This window comes from Urocampus carinirostris, chromosome 6 (genome assembly GCF_059441175.1).
Source record: "Urocampus carinirostris isolate Australia breed hairy pipefish chromosome 6, RoL_Ucar_1.0, whole genome shotgun sequence".
NCBI lineage: Eukaryota > Metazoa > Chordata > Actinopteri > Syngnathiformes > Syngnathidae > Urocampus > Urocampus carinirostris.
In genome coordinates this window covers 6,937,681-6,961,190 of record NC_142354.1, presented here as the reverse complement: position 1 = coordinate 6,961,190, position 23,510 = coordinate 6,937,681, and the positions used below count along the sequence as shown (strand labels likewise).

Below are 23,510 nucleotides of genomic sequence, written 5' to 3'. Positions count from 1 at the left end.
CAAGCCTGCACAAAAATTAGTCATTTTATTCATATTTAGTTTCTTTCGTCTTTTATTAGCATATTTGGTATTGGAGTAATCCAAAAGTAATTGAAAGTAATCCAGTTAAAGTAACCCTACCCAACCCTGTCAAGCTGTTTGGATATATTTTCGTTTTGTTTCTGTCGTCATTTACGTTACTTTTGCCATACGTTGTAATGACAGGCTAATTTCCCTTATAGATGTTGAAAACCAGCGGACGTGATAATCACATGGTGTGTGTATGATGTGTCGCTCATTGCAGGTAAATTGTTTCCGTTTTTACACTCGTTATTGTAATTATATTTCTATTTTCACAAATATATAAAAAAGGATAATGTTGGTTAAAATTCAGATAAAAAATTGTCCAGTAGACTTCATTGTAAAAGCAAAAACCACGATACGATCACTTGTTAAAATGTATGTAAACTATTACATACACTTCTAATCAGTGCTAACTTTGCAGTCGCTCAAACATTCACACGCACTGTAGCCTTCAGGTGGTGTCCAACTGTCACTAGGCGTTTCGCCCCTAAACCACAACCGCCCTCGAGCTGGCGGGTCGGCAGTGATGGCCAGTCACTGCCCATCGTCTCCTGGTCCCCAGCTAAACTCCTCTCTCCTACTCCAGAGCCAGCAAGAGTCTCTCTCTGCGGCTTCCCCCACACTATAGGCAGCTGCCATCATCTCCCTTCCACTTATTCCCAGAGCTGTTAATGTGTCCCATACAGACTGTTCTGGGAAGTCCCTGCACCTGACCTCCACTGGGAATAGCCAGGTCTGCCATCCCTTGTTCCTGCACTGTTGGACCAGTTCTTTATATTTGGCGTTTTTCCTTTCATGGGCTTCGCTGCATCCATGTTACCATGGTACAGTTAGCTCTATCTTGATGATCATTTGAGCCTACTAGTGATCCCAAGAGGCAAGAGGAGATCCGCAGGTTCGAGAGCGTTCACCATTCGGGCCCAGTTGCAGTGGAATGCTCTTACCCACTGAGATCCGATCTACAACCTCAGTGGAAATTATTAAATCTAAGCTTAAAACACACTTCTACTCTATAGCATATTAATAACCTATATTTTATGCTGATAATAAATGTATTATTTGCCCTCACGTATGTTTTAGATGAGGGGATGGTATGATAATAGTCTGTAGTTTGCAATAGTCTTTGATCTGTGCAGCCCTTTGAAACTCTTTGTGATTAAGGGCTATACAAATAAACATAACTCGACTTGACCGCTTCTGACCAAATCACGATGTCTGGCCTCTAGGAAGTTTGGACTACCTGGGGAAAGTTTAGTTTCCTTCCCAGGTCTACCCTCATCTGCCATGCTGGTGCTGTTTGCAGGAGGCTCTTCTTGGTTTCCTTGGAGGATGCTGGTGTAACAGAGTTGAAATTTGATTGTTTTGAATGTTTTTTTGAATTCTCACAAAATCTGTGTTTTTGTTGTATTACTGTTAATATTCCGGTACCTCATTCAGTTGTTAAGTCATGGGCGTCTGCGACTGTCTTTTTCGTTTGGCACTTTATGGGCTTCAGCGCTTGCCGTAGCTTAAGTGAATTTGTAAGCGCTGAAGGTAAGATGTGCCCAATATCAGTTGGATAAAAAATGCATATTTTGCTAGACATATGAGCTGCTTTCGCAAATTATTTTTGTTTATAAAGATATATAAGTTGTGCTAAATGATGTATATTAAAAAAGCACTAAATGAGAAGTAAAGCAATACAGCTTGAAATGAAGATGCAACGTGTTTTGATGCAAACACGCCACGAGGTGCGGCCTGTTGAGTGATGACCCGTTCTTTTGTATCTTTAATATTTTAGATAATTGCAGTCGTGAACAGAGGCCCCTGACTTTTGTATTGTTTTGTTTACTGAATGCAGGTACATGGGAAAGTTATGTTCATTGTTATTATGGAAGTTTCATTATTAATGTGCTCGCATGTTGTCTGCTTGCCGTAGCTGAAGTGAATTTGTAAGCGCTGAAGATAATTGCAGTCGTGAACAGAGGCCCCTGACTTTTGTATTGTTTTGTTTACTGAATGCAGGCAATAAACCCAGAGATTGTGAAACCTTGTGTCGTGCATGAAAGAGGGTCGCTACACTGGTGCCGTGACTACACAACTGGATCATTTTTATCAGCCTCTGAGCAGATCCCGGCGTTGCTGCATATTCTTCTTGTGTCCACTAGAGGGTACCGTTGCACTGCATTTGCGCTTTGATTTCGTTTTATGTATTTGTGCCACTGTGCATTTGCTATCAATACGTAAATTATTAGTTAATTTCTGGTTTTTATTTTTTCCTGTTTTATTTTCTATTCTTTGTACTACTGAAAGTATAATGGCTGAAGGATATAGTAGTCAAAATGACGATTTTAAGGGCTTTTCTATTGGCAGGGGCAGGGGTGTCCATTTTAATGGTTTGAATGCAAACACATTTACTCGTGGGTATGGAAGTGAAGGTGTAGGTGGTCTCCAAGAACATGTTAGTGATGGGAGGGACAGGGGGCGTGGTATGAGCCCAAACTGGTCTCCAAGTGAACAGTTCTTGAGGGAGAGTGCACAGACTTCAACCTCAATGAGTGATAATATTGCCCTGCAACACCTGACTGACATGGTAGGCCGAATTGGAGAGCAGATAGGCAACTCAGTATTGGCTAGTCTGCTCTCTTCTGGTTTCATTGATCGCACACATGCACATGACACAACAATGACTGGCAAAGCAGCGACTGTTATGACTAAAGACGACCCTAGACCACATAACACAACGCAGGTAAACACTACACCGGTAATTGTCCATGTCAAGACTGAACGTGAAATTGTGACTTTCAGGGGAAATGGTTCTGACAAGTGTTCAATTCAAGAATGGATCACCATGACTAAAGCCCAGCTTCGGAAACAGTCTTATACAACAGCTGAAAAAGCAGATGAGATACTAAGCAGGCTTTTAGGGAGGGCAAGAGACGTTGTCAGAGTAGCTCTCAGGAGTGATGAGGCACTTGATGTGAGGCAAGACCCAGATATCATTTATGACATTCTAATACGATACTTTAGTCATTCCTCGTCAACTCTCCCGTTGCAAGATTTTTACACCACGCTACCCACGCCAAAGGAAAATCCAGTTGACTACTGGATCAGACTAAACAAAGCAGCAGACACTGCTGATGAGGGTTTGCGTCGCTTGGGCAGAAAAATGGAAAACCTTGGCGGGGAAGTGGCACAAATGTTTTCAAAGTACTGTCCTGATCCACAGCTATCGAACATTTTCAGATACGAGCCTGTTAATGAGTGGACCTCTAAGGACGTTCAACTCAGGATAGATGAGTATCAAAGGGAATCAGGGGCGTCAACTAGGTCCTGCAGTGTCCCTCCACTGAAGAATTACCCGACTGCAGTGCTTGACAGTGAATCTTCTTGTTGTTCCTACTCTGGCTCTATAGAGACGGGTCTCCAGTCCATTTGTCCCCACCATGTTAACCCTGATCCATATACAGATTTTTCGTGTGTTCGACAGCATGCCCAGCGCCCACAGCATGTCTCACCGCCTGTCCGTGTCCCATCACAGCATGTCCCACCACAGCATGTCCCACCACAGCATGTCCCACAGCCTGCTCAGAAAGATAACAGTGATGTCCTTGGCCGAATGATGAGCATGCTAGAGAGAGTTTTGTCTAGAGTGGAGCCACGCAATCCTGAGCGTATTCAGAGGCGCCTAAGTCCTTTCAACTCCCCTCCATGTAAGGTGTGTGGTGGCGCTAATCACTCCACTTTATATCATTGCAAATTGAATAATCTGTGTTTCAAGTGCCTAGCCCCTGGTCACTCTAAGCAGCATTGCCCCGACAAAGCTCCTCCCCAAATCAGTTCAGTTTCGGGAAACTAGCTGACCTGTATTTGGAGGGAGGCCGTACAGGTCAAAATGAGTTCTCCCACCCATTTGATCTCAATTTCAATTCAGTTTTTAATTCTGACACGTTCACACAATCTCAGTTGCCTAATATTGTTTATCAAAACACACATACTATAGGGGGCAGCGATAGTTTGTTTTATGTACCAGTTAGAGTGGGGAGCAGTATGACTTTGGGGGGGATGTTGGATAGAGGCTCCATGGCCTGTACCGTGAGTGAGACTTCTCTGCGTAAGATGCTCTCTGTTGGAGCAGTACGTACAGAAGACGAATTTTCCACCAACGTGACACTCATTGGTGTTGGGGGTCGACGAGTGTGCCCAAATTCAGCTTTCAACATCCATATGGAAATCAATAACTGTAAAATTATTGTGCCAACAATTGTTGTTGAGGGGCAACCTGATGACCTAATCATTGGAACTAATGTTATCAGAAACATATTGCATGAGTCAAAGAAGTTTAGTGCGTACTGGACAGCAATCTCTGCTCCATCATCCACTAATGCTGAAACGGAGCAATTTCTTTCAATGCTAGCTGGCTTGCATAGATGGAGTGGTGGTGAAATGCCCGAGAAGATAGGCACAGTGCTCTGCAATTCAGCCACATGCCTTGAGCCTGGCCGTGAGTACCTCTTGTGGGGGAAGCTATCAAAAACTGCACGAGTATCTCCTGGGAGCGCAGCGATGACAGAATCTACGTCGGCACGATCTGCCCCCAAGGGTCTAATGGTCGCCAGAATCGTCACACCTCTGTGGGCAGATGGATGGGTTCCACTGAAGGTCATGAATGTCACAGAATATCCACTGTTTTTGAGACGCAATGCAAAGCTGGCTGACTTGGTGCCTTGTGTTGCTTTGGAGGATCTAGACCTGGTCAGTGGCCATCAGAGTACTTCCGTTGTGCAATTGCCCCCTGTCTGCTCTGATGTAAGTAATGCTGAGGAGAAGCTACAGTCTATTGGCCTGGGTGAACTAGATGTTGGCTGTTGTGATGCATCGTCTGAGTGTAAAGACAAGTTGTCAGAGCTGATCATTCACTACCAAGACATCTTCTCGCGTAATCACCTTGACTGCGGAAAGGCGAAGGACTTTGTTCACAAAATCCATGTGGTTGACCAAAAGCCGTTCAGACTCCCTTTCAGACGTGTGCCACCGAGTCAGTATCAAAAATTACGCCAAGTCTTGAATGAAATGGAAGAGAAAGAGATAATTCGAAAGTCGACAAGTGAATATGCTTCACCTTTAGTTCTCATCTGGAAGAAGAATGGTGATATGCGTGTGTGCACTGACTTTAGGTGGTTGAACAAGAGGACTCTGAAAGACGCTCATCCTCTGCCACATCAGGCTGATTGCTTAGCAGCACTTGGTGGCAACTCCTTCTTCAGTACAATGGACTTGACGTCTGGGTTTTACAACATGCCTTTACACGAAGATGATAGGAAGTACTCAGCGTTCACTACGCCTATGGGGCTTTATGAGTACAACAGGTTGCCACAGGGGCTCTGTAATAGCCCAGGGAGTTTCATGAGGATGATGACTTCCATTTTCGGGGACCAAAACTATTTAAGTCTGCTATGCTACTTGGACAACATTTTAGTTTTTGCCCCTGATGAAAGTTCTGCACTAAGACGTCTTGAAATGGTGTTCAGCAGACTCCGTGCCCACAATCTGAAACTGGCCCCCAGGAAATGTCACTTTTTAAGGAAATCTGTAAAATTCTTGGGCCACATTATTGATGAACATGGAGTGTCAACCGATCCAGAAAAAGTTGAAAGCATAAGCAAAATGACTGTGGCGGACTTGATGGAGTCGGATGGAGCGACACCTTCTGAGAAACGTGTACGGTCTTTCTTGGGCATGTTAAATTTTTATCAACACTTCATTCCAGGGTATTCAATACTCGCAAAGCCCTTGTTTTATCTGCTGGCTGGCCAGAAACAGAAGAAAGGCAGAAAGCCCAAATGCACTGTAGTAGGCCGCAAACTGAAATCAGGTGACTGGACTGCTGACCACGACCAGGCATTTACAGACCTCAAAAAGGCCCTTATCCATTCTGTGGTTTTGGCTCATCCAGACTTTAGTCGTCCATTTTTGCTGTCGACTGACGCCTCACTGGATGGCCTTGGAGCCATTTTGTCCCAGGTACGTGAAGGTGACACAGTGGCTAGGCCAATTGTGTTCGCTAGCAAGTCTTTGACCCAGTCACAGAAAAACTACCCAGCTCACCGGTTGGAATTTCTTGCACTGAAGTGGGCTGTGTGTGAGAAGTTTAGCCATTGGTTGAAAGGCCATGAGTTTACCGTCTGGACTGACAATAATCCACTTACACACATTATGACTAAACCCAAATTGGACTGTTGTGAGCAAAGATGGGTGTCAAAGCTGGCCAGTTACAATTTTGAAATCAAATATGTGCCTGGTCCCAAAAACACGGTTGCTGACGCTCTCAGCCGTGTCCCTTTTTGTCAGAATGTTGGCCACAGACTAGTCAGTGAACCTCTTCATGATCTCACTGCAAAAGCTGCGGTTTTGTCTGATACAGCCGTCCAACAGACTCTCAGAGACTCTACAGATCAGCCTGTCATGGCAGAGAAGCTGTCCCATTTTATAGCCACAAATGTCCAGTCATTACTCGTGTCGGCCCAGACTGTATCCAATCAAGAAGTTGCTGCTGTTGTCCAGTCACACACTGAATGGGCCTCCGGTGCGAGAACTCGTGCAGCTCAACTGATAAGCCACATGCGCCACCTTATTCCAGATACACTACCCAGTCTGCCTGCATTCTCTATGGATGACCTGCGGGAGGCTCAGTCCAGGGACAGAGTTTTGTCTCGTCTTCGGTTTTATGTGGAGCGGTCTCGAAGACCGTCTAGACGTGAAAGGGCACACGAGACAAGTCAAGTCCTGGGCCTCCTGAAGCACTGGGAGAAGTTCGTTTTGAGTGATGATGTTTTGTACAGAGTATCCCGTAATCAGATTTCAAATGCAAAACGCCATCAGTTAGTGGTCCCTGATTGCCTGAAGGCCGAAGTTTTAAAAGGGGTGCATGACAGTGCGGGCCATCAAGGCCAGTCAAGAACCCTGAGCATCGCCAGACAGAGATTCTTTTGGTTGCATATGGACAGAGATGTGAGGATGCATGTTCGTCAATGTCAGCGTTGCATAGTCAGCAAAGTCACTGAGCCTGCAGGGAGGGCCCCTCTGGAAAGCATTGCTACTTCCCGCCCATTGCAACTTGTTTGTATTGATTTCTGGTCCGTTGAAGATTCACACAACAAATCTGTTGATGTATTAGTGATAACAGACCATTTCACCAGATTGGCACAAGCTTTTCCATGTAGAGACCAGTCAGCCAGGCAAGTAGCTAAAGTTCTATGGGAAAAGTATTTTTGTGTTTATGGCTTTCCGGAGAGGATCCACAGTGATCAAGGCCCAAGCTTTGAGAGCAATTTGGTCGCAGAACTTTTACAATTATCTGGGTTGCGTAAGTCACATACTACCCCGTACCATCCGATGGGAAATGGAAGTGTTGAGCGTTTTAATCATACTTTGGGCAATATGATCAGAGCTCTGCCCCCTGAATCAAAGCAGGACTGGCCAAGACGTTTACAAACACTCACATTCATGTACAATTGCACTGCTCATGAAACTACTGGATATGCACCATTTTACTTGATGTTTGGGAGAGTTCCTCGCCTCCCAGTCGACACTCTGTTTGGGAACATTTTGTCTGATCCTGACATTACCACCTACGGCAGATATGTTGCAAAACTGTCTGAAGACCTGAGGGAGGCTATGTCAATTGCTCAGGAACATGCAAAAAAGGAACAGGGCAGACAGACTCGACTCTATAACAGGGCAGCAAAAGGGCCGTCAATTGGAGTTGGAGATAGTCCTTGTGGCAAACAAAAATGAGAGGGGCAAGCGAAAATTGGCTGATAGGTGGGAGTCTACCATCTACACTGTTATTGAGATGAACCCTCAAACACACACATTCAAAATTCAAGACACCATCACAGGGAATGAGAAGGTTGTTCACCGTAACCTGCTGATGTTGGTTAACTTTCTCCCAGTTCAAGACCAGCCCTCTCTCCAGTCTGATTTGTCTTTGTCCTCTGCACAATCATCTGCCTCTGTTTGTTCTTCAATGACCAGTCCCACTGTCTCCGAAGAATCTCATGCTCGAGTGCCTGCTTAGCTAAACCGGTCTGGATGTGCGGCAGATGATGCGCAGAGTCTTGTAAGCATCTCAGGCCCTGACAACTACACAGATCTCACACCTGCGTCTGGGGAGAGAACCAGAGAGTGGGTGCATGGGCTGAACTCTGAAAGTTCTGATCACTCTGGTCATTCCTTGACCACTCATACTCACGACACTGCTGTTAGGGATGACATTTCGACTCTTAGTGAGCATGACCATGTTCAATCTGTAGTGGCTGCTGTCTCTGGAGGTAACATTAGCCACACTGATCAACCAGAGTCTGCACCACACCGCACTACACGCCTGGGTCGTGTTATACGACCAGTCAACAGGCTTCTTCACACTATGGCTAGACAAGATGTCACCAGACACCTACAGTGTAATGTTTAGACTATGCATAACACAGTAGTTCGAGCTCTTGGGGCATGATATTTTTTCCCTTTAAAATTCTTCTAAAATAACTTGGTTTTGGAGAGAATGTTTTGTGCTCATTTATGTCTTATATATGTCTTGGGTGAATGTGGAATGTGTAAGGCATTCTATAGCCGGTGGCTGGTTCAGAGAATTTTCTCTGTCCACTGCATCCTTAAAGGATACTTCTCAGGTTGGTCCTAATATGTGTGACCCAATGACTACTGTTATGTATTGATTTTGATTTTATAACCAAGTGTGAGATTTTGTCCAGAATTCGGTGGGGGTGGGTGTAACAGAGTTGAAATTTGATTGTTTTGAATGTTTTTTTGAATTCTCACAAAATCTGTGTTTTGTTGTATTACTGTTAATATTCCGGTACCTCATTCAGTTGTTAAGTCATGGGCGTCTGCGACTGTCTTTTTCGTTTGGCACTTTATGGGCTTCAGCGCTTGCCCTAGCTTAAGTGAATTTGTAAGCGCTGAAGGTAAGATGTGCCCAATATCAGTTGGATAAAAAATGCATATTTTGCTAGACATATGAGCTGCTTTCGCAAATTATTTTTGTTTATAAAGATATATAAGTTGTGCTAAATGATGTATATTAAAAAAGCACTAAATAAGAAGTAAAGCAATACAGCTTGAAATGAAGATGCAACGTGTTTTGATGCAAACACGCCACGAGGTGCGGCCTGTTGAGTGATGACCCGTTCTTTTGTATCTTTAATATTTTAGATAATTGCAGTCGTGAACAGAGGCCCCTGACTTTTGTATTGTTCTGTTTACTGAATGCAGGTACGTGGGAAAGTTATGTTCATTGTTATTATGGAAGTTTCATTATTAATGTGCTCGCATGTTGTCTGCTTGCCGTAGCTGAAGTGAATTTGTAAGCGCTGAAGATAATTGCAGTCGTGAACAGAGGCCCCTGACTTTTGTATTGTTTTGTTTACTGAATGTCGTCAATAAACCCAGAGATTGTGAAACCTTGTGTCGTGCATGAAAGAGGGTCGCTACACTGGTTTCTCCCCTTTGTCTGACGAACTGGATGGAATGTGTTGATTTAGGTTGAGGTTGGTTCTTCTTCTGCCTTTCCTGCTCCAAGATGTTAAGGCAGTGCACCGAGGACCTTGTTGTGGCGCCAGCGGTATCTGCCCTGGCTAAGGGCAGTCTGGCATCCTGCCAGTATATGTGCTAGTGTCCCTCTCCCACCACATAGCCTGCACTGTGGGTCCTCCCTCAACCCCACCTGTACAGGTTGGTTGGTGTTGGAAGGGTGTCGTACACTGAACGAAGCAAGAAAGAAAAAAATATTGTAACATGGCGGCGCATGGATGCATGCATGCGGCTAGTTGCTCTTCAGCTAATCTTCTATTTATTGCCGTTCTCTTGTCTTTTTTGCTTTCACTTTTGGACACATGTGTGGCCAAAAACACTTACAGTAGGGACGAACTTATTCGGTTGGGTGGGCGTCTAAATTTCGACTTTTCGGGCACTTTTTATACCGCCTATGATATACCGAGCGAACTTCAAAGAGATCCGGCATCCTTGTGGACAGCTATTCCTCTTAATAAACGACGACAACGGCGCCGTAAGGACAGAAAACAGAAGCGTGGTTGCCGTGCAGGTAGATGTGTGAAGCGTGCGAAGTCTAAGCAGCAAGATGGACGCGAGGATGTAACTAATTTCACCATTCATTCCTCGCCGGACAACCGAAGCTTTACACTCAGCGCACACGAAAAGCCACAACTGCGGCATCTTTTGAAGATCTTGACAAAGACTACAAAGAGTTCAGCTAAGTCAAATGATTCAGCAAAGCTAAAATTTGGTCTGTTAAATATTAGATTGCTTGCTCCAAAAGCTTTACTTGTTGATAACATTATTCGTGATTATAAACTTAACTGTATGGGTCTGTGTGAAACTTGGTTACGCCCGGATGAGTATTTAGCGCTAAATTACGCTTCTCCCCCAGACTATGAGAGTAGCCATATAGCACGCACGTTGAAAAGGGGTGGTGGTGTTGCGCTAATTTCTGAAAAATCGCTCAAATTAAATCCTCGTACCTCTAACAATTACAAGGCGTTTGAGGCTCTTGTGATGCGGTCCTCTCTATTGTCAATTTATGTAATAACTATCTATCGCGCACCTGGGCCATACACAACTTTCTTAGACGAATTTGCTGAACTTTTGTCTGAACTAGTAACCTATGCAGACAAAATTATAATAATGGGGGACTTTAACATTCATATGAACTCCACACTCAGTTCACTTACTATTGCTTTAGGTCTCTAATTGATGCATTTGGTTTTAATCAACTGGTTGATTTGCCAACCCATAAAGATGGGAACACGCTAGACTTGATTCTGACTCGAGGAGTTTTAACCTCAAACATTATGGTGTTACCGTGTACTACCGTTATCTCGGATCATTATTTAGTTACATTTGAGGTGCTAGCTAAATGTAGTGTTAAAAAAGCTGAAGGATTTAGTGGACGCAATATAAGCACTGGCACAGTTTCTGAGCTCTTTGAACTCCTTCCTGGAGCAGTTGCGTCCTTTCCTTCATACAATGGCTCGATTGACTCACTCATGAATGAGTTCAATACCACCCTGACTAGTGTCCTGGATTCAATAGCGCCCATAAAGCTAAAATCACGTCCTAAAAGACGCACACCATGGTTTACTGATGAAACTAGAACCCTTAAACAAGAATGCAGGAAATTGGAAAGAAAATGGCGCGCTACCAAGCTTGAGGTTTTCTATCAAACCTGGTGTGACAGCTTGTTAAAGTATAAAGCGGCCCTTGCCTCTGCAAAATCGGCCTACCTTTCGAAGGTGATTGCGTCTCAAAAGAACAATCCCAAAGCCCTTTTTGACACTGTAGCATCGCTTACAAGGCAACAGACTATCGCAGATAGTTCGACGCACTCTGCTCATGACTTAATGGTCTTCTTTACTAAGAAGATTCAATGCATACAGGAAGAAATTGCTAAAGACATTATTAACATCACACATATTAAAGGGCTGAAATCTACAGATGCACGACAGGGTGGCTGTCCTGGGAAATTGTCCGGTTTTAGTGAACTGTCACTTGATGATCTCAAACAGGTGGTGAATGCGGCCAAACCGACAACTTGCCAGTTCGACCCGCTCCCAGGTTCCCTTATTAAAAGCCTTTTTGGCGTCCTTGGACCTTTAGTTCTAAATATAATAAACATATCAATCTCCTCAGGTGTAGTTCCAGCAGCTTTTAAGTCCGCCGTTATTAAACCCACACTGAAACGACCCAACCTTGATCCACAAATCTTAAGTAATTATAGACCTGTGTCAAACCTACCTTTCCTCTCTAAAGTACTTGAAAAAGTAGTGGCACAGCAGCTGAATGTTTTCATATCCGAGAATAACCTTTTTGAATCCATGCAATCAGGATTCAGGGCTAACCACTCTACTGAGACAGCTCTGATCAAGGTAACAAATGATCTCCTACTGGCAATGGATTCTGGTGCTTCATCACTTTTGCTGCTGCTGGATCTTAGTGCTGCTTTTGACACAGTGCACCACAATTTCCTACTAGAACGGTTGGAAAAATGGATTGGTCTCTCAGGAACCGTCCTCTCGTGGTTCAGATCCTACCTCTCAGATAGGACGCACTTTGTTAAATATGGTGAAATGACATCTGAGCCCTTTAATGTTACCTGCGGTGTTCCTCAGGGTTCAGTGCTTGGCCCCCTTCTTTTCAGCATTTACATGCTTCCATTAGGTGATCTTATTCGCAAGTACAATATCAGCTTCCACTGCTACGCAGACGACACTCAACTATATCTTCCGTTGGAGGAATCTACCACACTAAACTGTGGAAATTTGGAGGCCTGCCTCATTGAGATAAAAGAGTGGATGTCACTCAATTTCTTGCGTCTTAACTCTGAAAAGACCGAAATGTTAGTCATCGGTCCATCTAAATGCCGTGACTTATTCTCAAAAACTGCTGTGAACATTGACAAATGTCACATCACACAGAGTGACTCAGTTAAAAATTTAGGTGTCATATTTGACCCTGATCTATCCTTTGAAATGCATGTAAAGAAAATTACTAGAACCGCTTTCTTCCATCTTCGTAACATTGCTAAAATCAGTTCCATACTGTCTCAGTCTGATGCGGAAATTATAATTCATGCATTTGTTACCTCCCGTCTCGATTACTGTAATGCACTACTCTCTGGTCTCCCGAAGTCTAGAATCAAGTCTCTTCAGCTGGTACAAAATGCAGCAGCGAGGCTTTTTACTAGGACAAAAAAGTACGATCACATAACACCGATTTTGGCTAACCTGCATTGGCTCCCAGTTAGCCATAGATGTGACTTCAAGGTTCTCTTAGTATTGTACAAAATCATACATGGACTTGCTCCCTCTTATCTTTCAGATCTGATTTGCCCCTATGTCCCGGTCCGAAGCCTACGATCTGAGAGTGCCGGTCTTCTGGTGATCCCGAGAGCAAAGAAGTGTTCTGCTGGTTCGAGAGCATTCTCCATCCGGGCACCGGTACTGTGGAATGCTCTTCCCCCTGAGATCCGATCTGCAACCTCAGTGGAAATGTTTAAATCTAAACTTAAAACTCACTTCTACTCCATAGCATATGAATAACCTACTCTTCTCGTCGGCTGAAAAATAGTCTGTGTAATATAGTGTAATAATCTGTGAAGCCCTTTGAGACTCTTCGTGATTTAGGGCTATACAAATAAAGATGACTTGACTTGACTTAATGGTCGATTTTCCGAGCAGTATTGAATGTAAACTGAAAAGAAAAGTATTTGATATGCTTAGAGCAGTCTCCAACGTGCTGCTTACGATGTTGGAAGCCCGCAGAGGTGTTAATCACATGGGGTGTGTATGTTGTGTCCCTTATTGCGGTAACTGAAATAAAAGCCTCATCATCAAGTCCAACCCGAATGTGGATCCTTGGTGGGACGGGTACACCGCGGTTACATATAAATGCAGACCTCTTACCATTAAATGAATGAATTTTTTTCACCGCTAAGCGGTGCTAAATAATACATAACATTCCTTTAAAGACAGCTGTGACGCCAATATATTGATTTTTCATCCTTGTTCGGTCGTTCAAACCAGTGTTTCCCTAAAGTCGTCCTTTGTGAGTATACAGTTTAGTCTTGTGGGAGTATTAATTAGTTTTTTCAAATGTGTATTTTGGTTATGCACTTTAACTTGGCATGGGCTGAGGAGGACTCCCGTTTCTTGTGTGGCACGTTTTCCAAATGGCGTTCACATGTCAACGCTGTGTTGCTATATTGGTTGCGTCCTCTACTGGACGTGAATCGTCATTGTAAGCATTCCAAGAGAAAAAAATAAACCCACCCGAACAAGGACTTTTATACTATACTGTACAATCGAAGGGAATGTTGATATATGCATTGAATTCTTAGTCATTTATTGTCAAGTTAGTTGAGTAAACTATTACATTTGGTAATTTACATACCCACATAAATGCAAGCAAAATCAGTTCTTTATTTCTCAATGGCAAAACCCCCCACAAAAAGATCAATTCAGAGCATGTTTGCTCATAATTGCCTTTAATTTTCAATTTGATTGGAAATAAACATGTTTATTCATATGCAGTAAAAACATCTCAAGCACAAGGAAAGAAGCAACTTGTTAGGTTCATCATGTTTTCCTTTGCATTTGAACTTGTTTACAGTAAGCCAAGCAAGACCAAGAAGGCAAACACAAAACAAATGGCAGATTTTTGTAAATCCAAACACATAAAGGTGAAGAAGTAAAACACATATGTGGATGACAATATAGTTGGTGTAATTTGATAGGTTATGACCCAACCACCAGTAAACTTTGCCAATTAAAATATGTTGTTCAATAATGCCCTTGTCCCCCTTGGAAACAAATGTTACAAAAATCTTTAAAAAGATGCATTAGACAACTTTGAATTTCCTTGTACATTTTCCTTAGTAGTGAAATGCAATACATACAACTGCTCTGTGAGGCCTCAAGGTAAAACAACTTAAGCTGCAAACAAAGTGAAGAGAAATTGACTGTATATTAATACAAGAACAATTTTACGAAATATAAAAAGAATCGATCCATTTCAGTGTAGTACTTGTAATCAATTATTGCAGTGGTCGGCATCCACCGGCCCGCATAGAACGAAAAAACATATGCCTTAGGCTTTTTCCTCATACTGTATTTACCAGAAGTGGAGTGCGTAGTTTTGAAGTGTCCTTAAGTGTGAAATTAAATATTTTCACTAATAAATATGTGATAGCAACAGCCAAACTGAGTTCGAAAAAAACTAAATCATTTTTTTACTGCACCTATCTTACTTTTCTCATTCTGTTTTACTGAAGTACATCACTGTAGTTGAGCTACGATTAATCAGCCAACAAAAAATGCTGACCTGATATGCTCACCATTGGATGCCAGCCAGTTCAGTCCTAATCTTAACCACTAGGCCATTAGGATTGTCTGTGGCAAAGAAAAATGCATTTCATTTTTATTCCATCATAACACTATTTTTACTCATAATTGTTATGGAGCATTATGGGAAAGATTTTAGCCAAAACAAAGAACTCAAGTTTGGGTGCGTATTATACATGGGTTTTATGTACAATATCAGAGTGTTTGAGCAATGATCAAGCAATCGAAAAATATCGCTGACAATGTTTGCCCAACAATGGATGCAACAAAGATGAGTGGTTAGCACGTCCGCTGCACAGTTCTGAGGTCATGGGTTCAAATCCAGCTACGAGCCTTCCTGTGCTGAGTTTGCATATTATACCCGTGCTTGCGTGGGTTTCCTCCAGGCACTTTGGTTTCCTCCCACATTCCAAAAACATAGCATGTAAAATTAATTGTCCTTAGATGTGAATGAGCGAGTGAGTTGTCTGTCTCTGTGTGCCCTGAACTGGTTACCAGCCAGTTCAGGGTGTCCCCTGACCACCGCCTGAAGATGGCTGGAATTGGCTCCAGCACCCCTGGGACCCTACTGAGGATAAGCGGTGCAGATAATGTATGCATGCTACAGGGTTCGAACCCAGTTCGCATTGGCGTGCATCACCAAATCCTAACCGCTAGACCACTAGGGATGCAGAGGACTTAGAAAAAGGCATTAGATTTTATCTCACCATCACATTATTTTCTACGGACGGTAAAAATTTACGTTGTAAATTGTGTTTGCTATTGGTATGGTTTATAAATATTATTGTCAATAAATGATTTTAATCATGGCCCCACGTATTCAACAATGTTGTACCGTGACGAAAAAGTGTAACGATGACATAAATTCCAATGCCTTTTCCTATGTAATCTAGATCCATAGCAGTCTAGTGATTAAACAATGGATTTGGGTTTATTTAATTGCAATGTCAGACATTAAACCGGTACGTGGTAGAGAAAAGGGTGCCGACCACTGGATTATTGTAAAACCTAGTTCATTTCAGCCTGTGCTTTGGTGCCATTACAAAACTGAAGTAAATTCGGGAGTTTGAATTGTGAATTAGTGCAACTATTTCATTGACGAGGTCCAAGCTATGGTTAATGGACCACGTTAGGACCTAGTTTGAGAACTACCGCTACAGAGAACGAGAAAAAAGCTTTTGAAGTCAAATTGCACAATAAAGAAGGCCAAATTGCCTTCACCTTTTAGCTGCTAAGGTCACGCAACCTCTGCAATGGTGTGAGTGGCAGCTTGCCTTTCCCTCCACTTGTTGTCCAGTTCAACTGAGGAAGTCAATGACCCTTCATTGTCAACACCCCTCTGTCCCTTGGCGATGTCACTTGCTATGGCCAGAGCGCCGCCCTTTAGGAAGCGCACAAAATTCTCCCCCATTAGCGGGCCCATAGCATACATGCCGGGCCCGTCAGCTGCCACCACGCGGTTGGTGAAGGGGTCCACGTCAATCGGGTTCCTGCGACAAGTGACCACCTCGTCCGGGTACACCCCTAGTGGACGGCCTTGCTCAGGCAGGAAGGACAAGTTGGGGTTGGCGCCTATCAGCACCAGCGCTTTGGATACTTGCACCACGGTCCGCTGGCCCGAGTCAGACTGCAGGACGCATTTGCGGTCCGGTCGGAAGGAAATGACGCGGTGGCGGGGGTAGCTGAGGTAGCCGCTGTACGACAGGGAAGGGGAGGACAAGTTGGGAGGTGGGGGGGAAGAGTCCAGAGGGGATGCGAGTTGGTGTTGCTGCTGCATCATCATTTGGTGAACCTGCAAACAAAGGTGGAGAATTTGCAATCAGAAAAGGTTGTGGCCGCTGGAAATAACTTGCCATAGATGCGTTTGTCGGACACAATCACACAAACACCGCACTGATTTATTATTCCTTGCTTTCTTTTAATTGTCATCATTCTTTTTTCAGACACCCTACCGTTTCCTTTTTTCGGAACTCATGGCTAAGCTCACAAAAAAGTAACAATAAAAGAGATACTATAAAATGCGATTTGAGGGATGCGATCAGAGTAAACTTGCTGCGGAATGCAGCAAGTATAACCAAGGGGGTGGGATCAAGTGCCTGATGGCAAAAGACGCATGTTCAAACTGCAGCAAGCTGATGGCAGTGAGCGCTCACAAAAGTTGAGCGGTCTCTTGTGGTAGTCTTGGGGACCTAAAGTGAACTGGATTTTCCTATTTAAAGCAAGGTAGAGTTTTGTTAAAAAAAACAAACATGTGCATCGAAATTTTCATGTGTAGAGGTACTTGTATAAAGAGGGAGCAATGTACTATTGTTAGAAAATGGATACGTGTACATGTGTAGGCAAATCTTTTTGTGTAGGTTTTATTTTTAGAAACTCAGCCCTTGACATACACCAAAAAATTGATCAAATTATGCAGTTAAAAAAATATTTGTTTGAAGTGGAAGTACAGTAATCCCCCGCTACTTCGCGCTCCGTTAATCACTAGTTTACTGCTTTGCGGATTTTAAACTGAATTAACTTTATTGTCATTGATAAAAGTATTGTGCATTGTGTTCTGAGCAGACATCACACAAATGCTTTATCACGAGGGGCAGGTTGTATTTGTGTTGGGTCACATGGGAGTGACTGTGTGCTACTGTGATAGGCTGGTGTGACATATCAGGGCGGGCGGACAAATCGATGTGTCCATGAAATTAACTGTCAAGCACAGTAACAGCTAGCTTTTAGCGGCTCGTTACATTTAAAATTAATGTATCAATTAAATCAGACTCTGAGGAAAGAGTGTAAAGGAAACAAGCAGGTGCTCTGTGGATTGTTATCGGTCCTGGAAGGGAAGGAGGCAGCAGCGGGAGAGAAGGAAATACATGTAGGGCCTTACTGCTGTAGCTACAATACAACCCCCATAAGCAACCTGTGTGGAGACTGTATCTCACCAACGCCAGGTCCATTACCCATGAAACGGATGACATGGAGCTACAACTCGTGGGAAACCGCTCGATTTGGGACTGGCTCAATTCAAGGTTAGCCAATGTGAGCGTGCAACTAGAGAGCTGCTCTCTAAATCGCTTTCTTCCACGAAAAGTAGAAACCCTCATATTTTGTGGTACTATTGGAGACGTGGCCAACCTGGTCCTCAAGAGACGCATATACTGCATGTTTTGGAGGTTTCTCATCTCTAGCTCAACTGATGCACCCATGTATAGTACCCATGAACTATTGTATAAAGAAAATAAAAAACATTAATTCAACTGCAATTCTGGGTTCTCCTTTTTTTTGAAGATTTATAGGTGTTATTTTGTTACAGTCGTGGAACTGAGCAAGCGTGTTTATAAGAGAGTACCAGGTTGGTTTGGACACATGGAGAGGATGGATGAGGAGCGAATGTTGAAGAGGATCTACAGAGCAGAAGTCAGTGGAAGGAGACCAAGAGGAAGGCAGCGATTGACGTGGAGGGATGGTGTTATGAGTGCACTGCAAGAAAGAGGTCTAAGTATAACGGAAGCTAGAGCTCTTGTTGGTGATAGAAAGGAGTGGAGAGGTGTTGTGAAAGGATAGTGGGATTGTGGACGCGTTCTTAAGGATGGGCTGGGCACCCATATGATGCGGCAGGGGTAAACCAGTAAAAGCTGTCGGGCCCTGCTGTTGAACAGAAGAGTGCATCACCCTGACCCGAGTGACATGGCCGCTTTCTGGTGTCCCTTTTCATCTGGAGGGATGAAAGCATGACCAACTTGGGTGCAGAGGTGCCTAACTTGTTTGGGTGTTTGGGCAATTGGGTTGGCCATGGTCCAAACATTTTTGTGTGGTTTCTTTTTGCTATTTATTTCCCTTTTATTTTCTTTGTATTTGTATGTGTGTGTCTTGCTGTCGGTCACCCCTCTTGAGGGATATGACCAAGGTAGATAGATAGATAGAGATATAGATAGATAGATAGATAGATAGATAGATAGATAAGATTTTGTTACAGTTGCATACTCTCAGTCGGTAAGGACGTCATCTTGAGATAAGTCTGACCGTTCAAGGGTTCTGGTCCTCATCAAGCGTGATAACTAAGAAATTACTTTTCAGATAAAGTGTGAAAATAAAAAAGCTTCTCTGTGTGTTACCCTATTGTACTATTCTCCTGTGTTTGTATAGATTGTGTACAAATCCTCTGACCTTATGATATTCCGGGTAAAGCATCTTGGGAAGCTGATTAAAGATGAGCTCTGGGTCAGTGACGGCGCGGCGAAAGGCATGGTACACGGGCGTGTTTAGGTGTTTGGCGGCCAGCACGGCATCTGCGGCAGTCAATCCAGCGCCGACCACCAGAACCGGATCCGAGGACTCGTCCAGTTCGCCACGGGTGATGGCGGCCTCCAGCTCCCAGAAGGAATGACATACATAGGGGAGCGACTCGCCCTCCACGCCCAGGCGGGCCGGTACGTCGTGAGTTCCGGTCGCAAGGACCACATTGCGAGCCAGAAGGGAGAAGGGCACCTGCTCCACTTGGGAATCGTCTGCAGGAGGAAAGAAGCTCATGAGATAAGTAAGTGATGAGCTTAACAGATTACAATTGTTAAAGTTAAAAACAAAACATTCTGGGGCTATGCTCTTGTTTTCATGAAAGGTGTTATTTATTTTTCTGTAAAATAAAGTTAAAACTATAGTTAAGCTTGAAAAATAGGCTAAAAAAAAATCATATAATGAAGCAAAATTAAGAACCAAAATGATTAATATGTATAAGAAAAACTTTATATTGTCAGTTTAACCTTTAAAAATAAAATTACAAATTATTTAATTTTTAAACATTGAAAACAGACAGCGTTCCTCGAGATTTTCTAATGAAAAAAGTACCTTGGATCAAAAAAAAGGTTGAAAAACACTGATCCAATCTTTGGATTATAGGTACTTTTGCTTGTTTTAAAAAACATTTTCGACCGAACATCAGAAAATTACCGTAGTTTCCTGACTATAAGGCACCCCCAGGATAATCGTCCCTACCTTTGGGGTCTTCCACCTCTCGACACTGAAATCCCTTGACCTTCCAGTAGCCATTGGAGTTGAGATGGTCAGCCTGGCCCCTGGTGACTGAGGTGACGGTGGCCCCGCAGGCAAAGTTGTGTTCCAGGGACATTTGCGTAACGTAGTGCTGGTAGTAGGAGGCGATCTCGGCTGGTGTGGCGCGGTCTTTGCGCAGGTTTCTGGAGGAAGCAAACAAAAAATGAGGTAACATTCTGCTTTGAGGTCGGGATTTTTGTTTCGATTTGTTGTGGCCATGTTCTAGCTCAAGTCCTGGAATCAGCTGTACCTTCGAATGTTTCCTGATTTTATGTGGATAGTGTAATTGTTATGATATTGATTTGTTTGTCTACCTTTTTTTTTTGTTCTGGTTGTGGCTTACAACTGTAATCTTGCACATGTAGTCCATTGGAGTGCCCTAACATAGTCCCGGATTTATTTTAGAAAAAAAACTGTTAAGCGTTTCAATACTTCCTCGAAAAGGTCATTTGTGTGATTCTTTTCCCCAAAACTATCACAAGTCAGTATTACAACATAACTCACCTTCTTTTGTCTTTCAACCATTCCTTCAATTTGAGTCCAGGCAGCTCCATCCAGTTAGCTAGGCTTAGGGTTAGCATGGAGCCCTCCATGGCCTGAAAACATACACACAGATCAGATTATAGCCGTGAAGCCTAAGCGATGAGGTCAAATGACAAGTGTGCGGGGTTCCGTACATGCCAGGCTCCTCCTGGGGGCCCTTTGCCCAGCACCATGTGCGGCACAGCTCTCTCGGGCTCGAAGCGCCACTCCAACGGGGACTTGTGGTCCATGCCGAAATCGCTGTCCGGAAGCAGCAACGAGTCGAAGAGAACAGCCACTGGATTGGACGAGCGCCCCTGAAGACCTTCACACAGGTATTCCAAGTCTTGCTCTAGGAGAGAAAGGCCGGCCTGCTCCGCCAGCTTGCTGTGCAGCAGAGGGTTAGGGTGTGCTACACCTGTTGACACGTAGGGGGTGTAGCCCGACAGCAGGTATGACAGGCAGATCCCTGAAGGGCCGTTTCCTAGGAAACAGCATAAGAAGAGTGCAGGGTTTCAAGGCAAAAGATCAGGTTTACTTAACACAAACAACGTTTTGTCTTTCTGGCTCTTTAGTCAACACCGTTTTGTGTCAAAGCAGAACATAATTGGCACTGCATTAACTACTAAAATCACTCTAACCCATACTCAAATCCTACTCCTAACTCTTTCATCTTCACAAGGCTCGGGAACCTATGGCTCGCGAGCCATATTTGGCTCTTTTCATGAGTACACAATGCCGGATTGGCTAATCTGGAACAACGGGAGATTTCCTGAAAGTCTGTTTTATGTCAAGCTCGAGTTGGAGTTGGCTGGCTGGATGAGAAAATAACTTTTAACATGTAGCTGTCAATCTTAACATACTTTTGCATTCATTCTGTAGTCAGCTATTTGGCCACATTCAGCGAAACAGTTGAGGTGAATTTTACCATCCTCGGAAATTCGCCCCTCCCTGCTTTGAAGTTGGTTTTGGCCCACTACCACTCTTTTTTGTAGCGGTAAAATTAAAACAGAATAGCGCGAATGATACAAGTCAGTTGCGATGGAAGGCAAAAATGTTCTAGGTGGAGCCCAAAAAGCCAGGAAAGGAAAAGAAATGCATAAAAGGGACTGTTAATTCACTCATCTAGCACATTTTGCCCATCATCTGTGTCCCCCCGGATGTGTGTTGTGCTATGTGTTTGCAGAATTTATCAGTTAACTGCATTTACCGGGTAGCTCCTCTCACTTCAATAAACTTGTAGTGATGGGAATTCAGTCTCTTTCTCGAGAGGCGGCGCTTTTGGCTTGGCTTACTAAAGAGAGCCAGCCTTTTTGGCTCCCAATAACCTCTTTAGATTGTTTTTATTGCTTTTATCCATGTATTAAAAATATTATGTAAAATCATGCACAGAATTACATTTGGGGGACCAAAAAAGGAACAAAAGAAAATTATGAAAAAAAGTTGCAATAGAAGAAAAAATAAAATTAATTCAAAAAAAGGGTAAAAGTAGAAACAACAATAATGAATAGGTAAAAGGCTGTAATAATCAAATGAATATAGGAAAATGGGAAAAAAAGGAAGGAAAAAGCCAGGGGAAAAATAAAAGAGGAAAAATGCTAGAAAAAAATTAAGCTTGAGGGAAAAAAAGAAACAGAGGTAAAGTCATTTTTATAGCCTAAAAAAGAAAAGGAAAAATAAAAAAGCAGACCCCATTATAAAACTACCCCCCTAACAGATGCCTAACACGTCATTGGGCTGGCAAAAAAGTTCCTGTTGATCCTTTCCTGCACACAGGTTGCATGAGAGTGGAGCTTCTCTCCTTTAAAATGTGTTAAAACTAAGCTCACTGTTTCAGGAACTGATGTACAATGAAAAGAATTTGTAAACATTTTTGGAAAAGTGCAAGGGAGCCACGCCCGTGTGCTAAACCGCTCCATGCGGGTCTTGAGCCGCAGGTTGCTGCCCCGTGGCAAAGGACATATCAAAAGAAAGCTTGAACCGTCATCTTTCATTAGAAAAACAAGTATGTTTTTACTATTTTTAGCAAATAATAGTTAAACATTGATAAGTTTCTTAAATACTCAGCATTTTAAGCAGAACTTTCACTTCAGTGTTTTTTGGGGGTGCATTTGTAATACCTCCAATATTTAAACTATGTCTTCCATAAACAGATGGGAAATTGGCTTGCAAAATATTTTTTTAATAAAATAAAACTGAACTAATGAATGAACTTTTCAGCGCCCATGTCTCCAGTGATGTCAACACACTATTTCGGTTACCATTGCAATCATGTTCCCGCATACATGCACGAAATGTCATCCCTCTTTGCCACAACAATGGTGAAGAGACTACTGTAAATTCCGGACTATAAGCCGCTACTTTTTTCCCCAAATCTTCAACCTTGCGGCTTATTCAGAGAAGCGGCCAATTTATGTAATTTTTCTAACGGGCCACCAGCGGCGCTCAAGTGTGAGAGGTAAGATTTAGACCGGTGGAATATATGTGCCGAGATAGATCACAACTTATGAGCGTAAACATACCCTCATCGTGCAAATTGCACAAAATAAGACTCATGACGCAGCCACTATGTCAGAAGCAAACGTGCATATTACTGGGGAGTGTTGAAGTAAGGGAGCGTGGAACGATATCATCAAGACAAAATTTCTTTCCGATATTGAAAAAGACAACTTAGTTGTCTTTACCAAGAAGTAAGAAGCGGACGGTCCACCATTATACTTACGATTACGGTTTTTATTTCCTTAACAGACTAATTGGCAGGTAGGCGAGCGTCTTTTTAGTAGCGTGAGGCTACCTCCCAAAGGCACGGTTTAGAATGAAAGTTATATTATTATTATTAAAGCTTTGAAAACTCTCTCAATGTACTGTCTTTCTTTGTAAATATCTCATCTCATCTCATCAGCTGTACCGCTTATCCTCGTTAGGGTCGCAGGGGGGCTGGAGCCCATCCCAGCCATCTCCGGGGAGTGGGCAGGG

The 23,510-nt window shown here is 43.2% G+C and overlaps 1 protein-coding gene across 5 annotated transcripts in view; it reads right to left on the bottom strand.

The window, feature by feature from the left end:
- Positions 1-14,099: 14,099 nt before the first annotated feature.
- The window catches only part of osgn1 (oxidative stress induced growth inhibitor 1), an 18,435-nt gene continuing 9,024 nt past the window's right edge, over positions 14,100-23,510 (bottom strand). For all 5 annotated transcript variants that reach the window (XM_088337645.1, XM_088337647.1, XM_088337649.1 and 2 more), the window contains exons 3-7: positions 20,690-21,018; positions 20,517-20,608; positions 19,956-20,155; positions 19,131-19,471; positions 14,100-16,764 (exon numbers count right to left, since the gene is read on the bottom strand). In XM_088337645.1, coding sequence (XP_088193771.1) covers positions 16,210-16,764; positions 19,131-19,471; positions 19,956-20,155; positions 20,517-20,608; positions 20,690-21,018 — 1,517 coding nt within the window. In that variant the 3' untranslated portion in view covers positions 14,100-16,209. The remainder of the gene's footprint in view (positions 16,765-19,130; positions 19,472-19,955; positions 20,156-20,516; positions 20,609-20,689; positions 21,019-23,510) is intronic.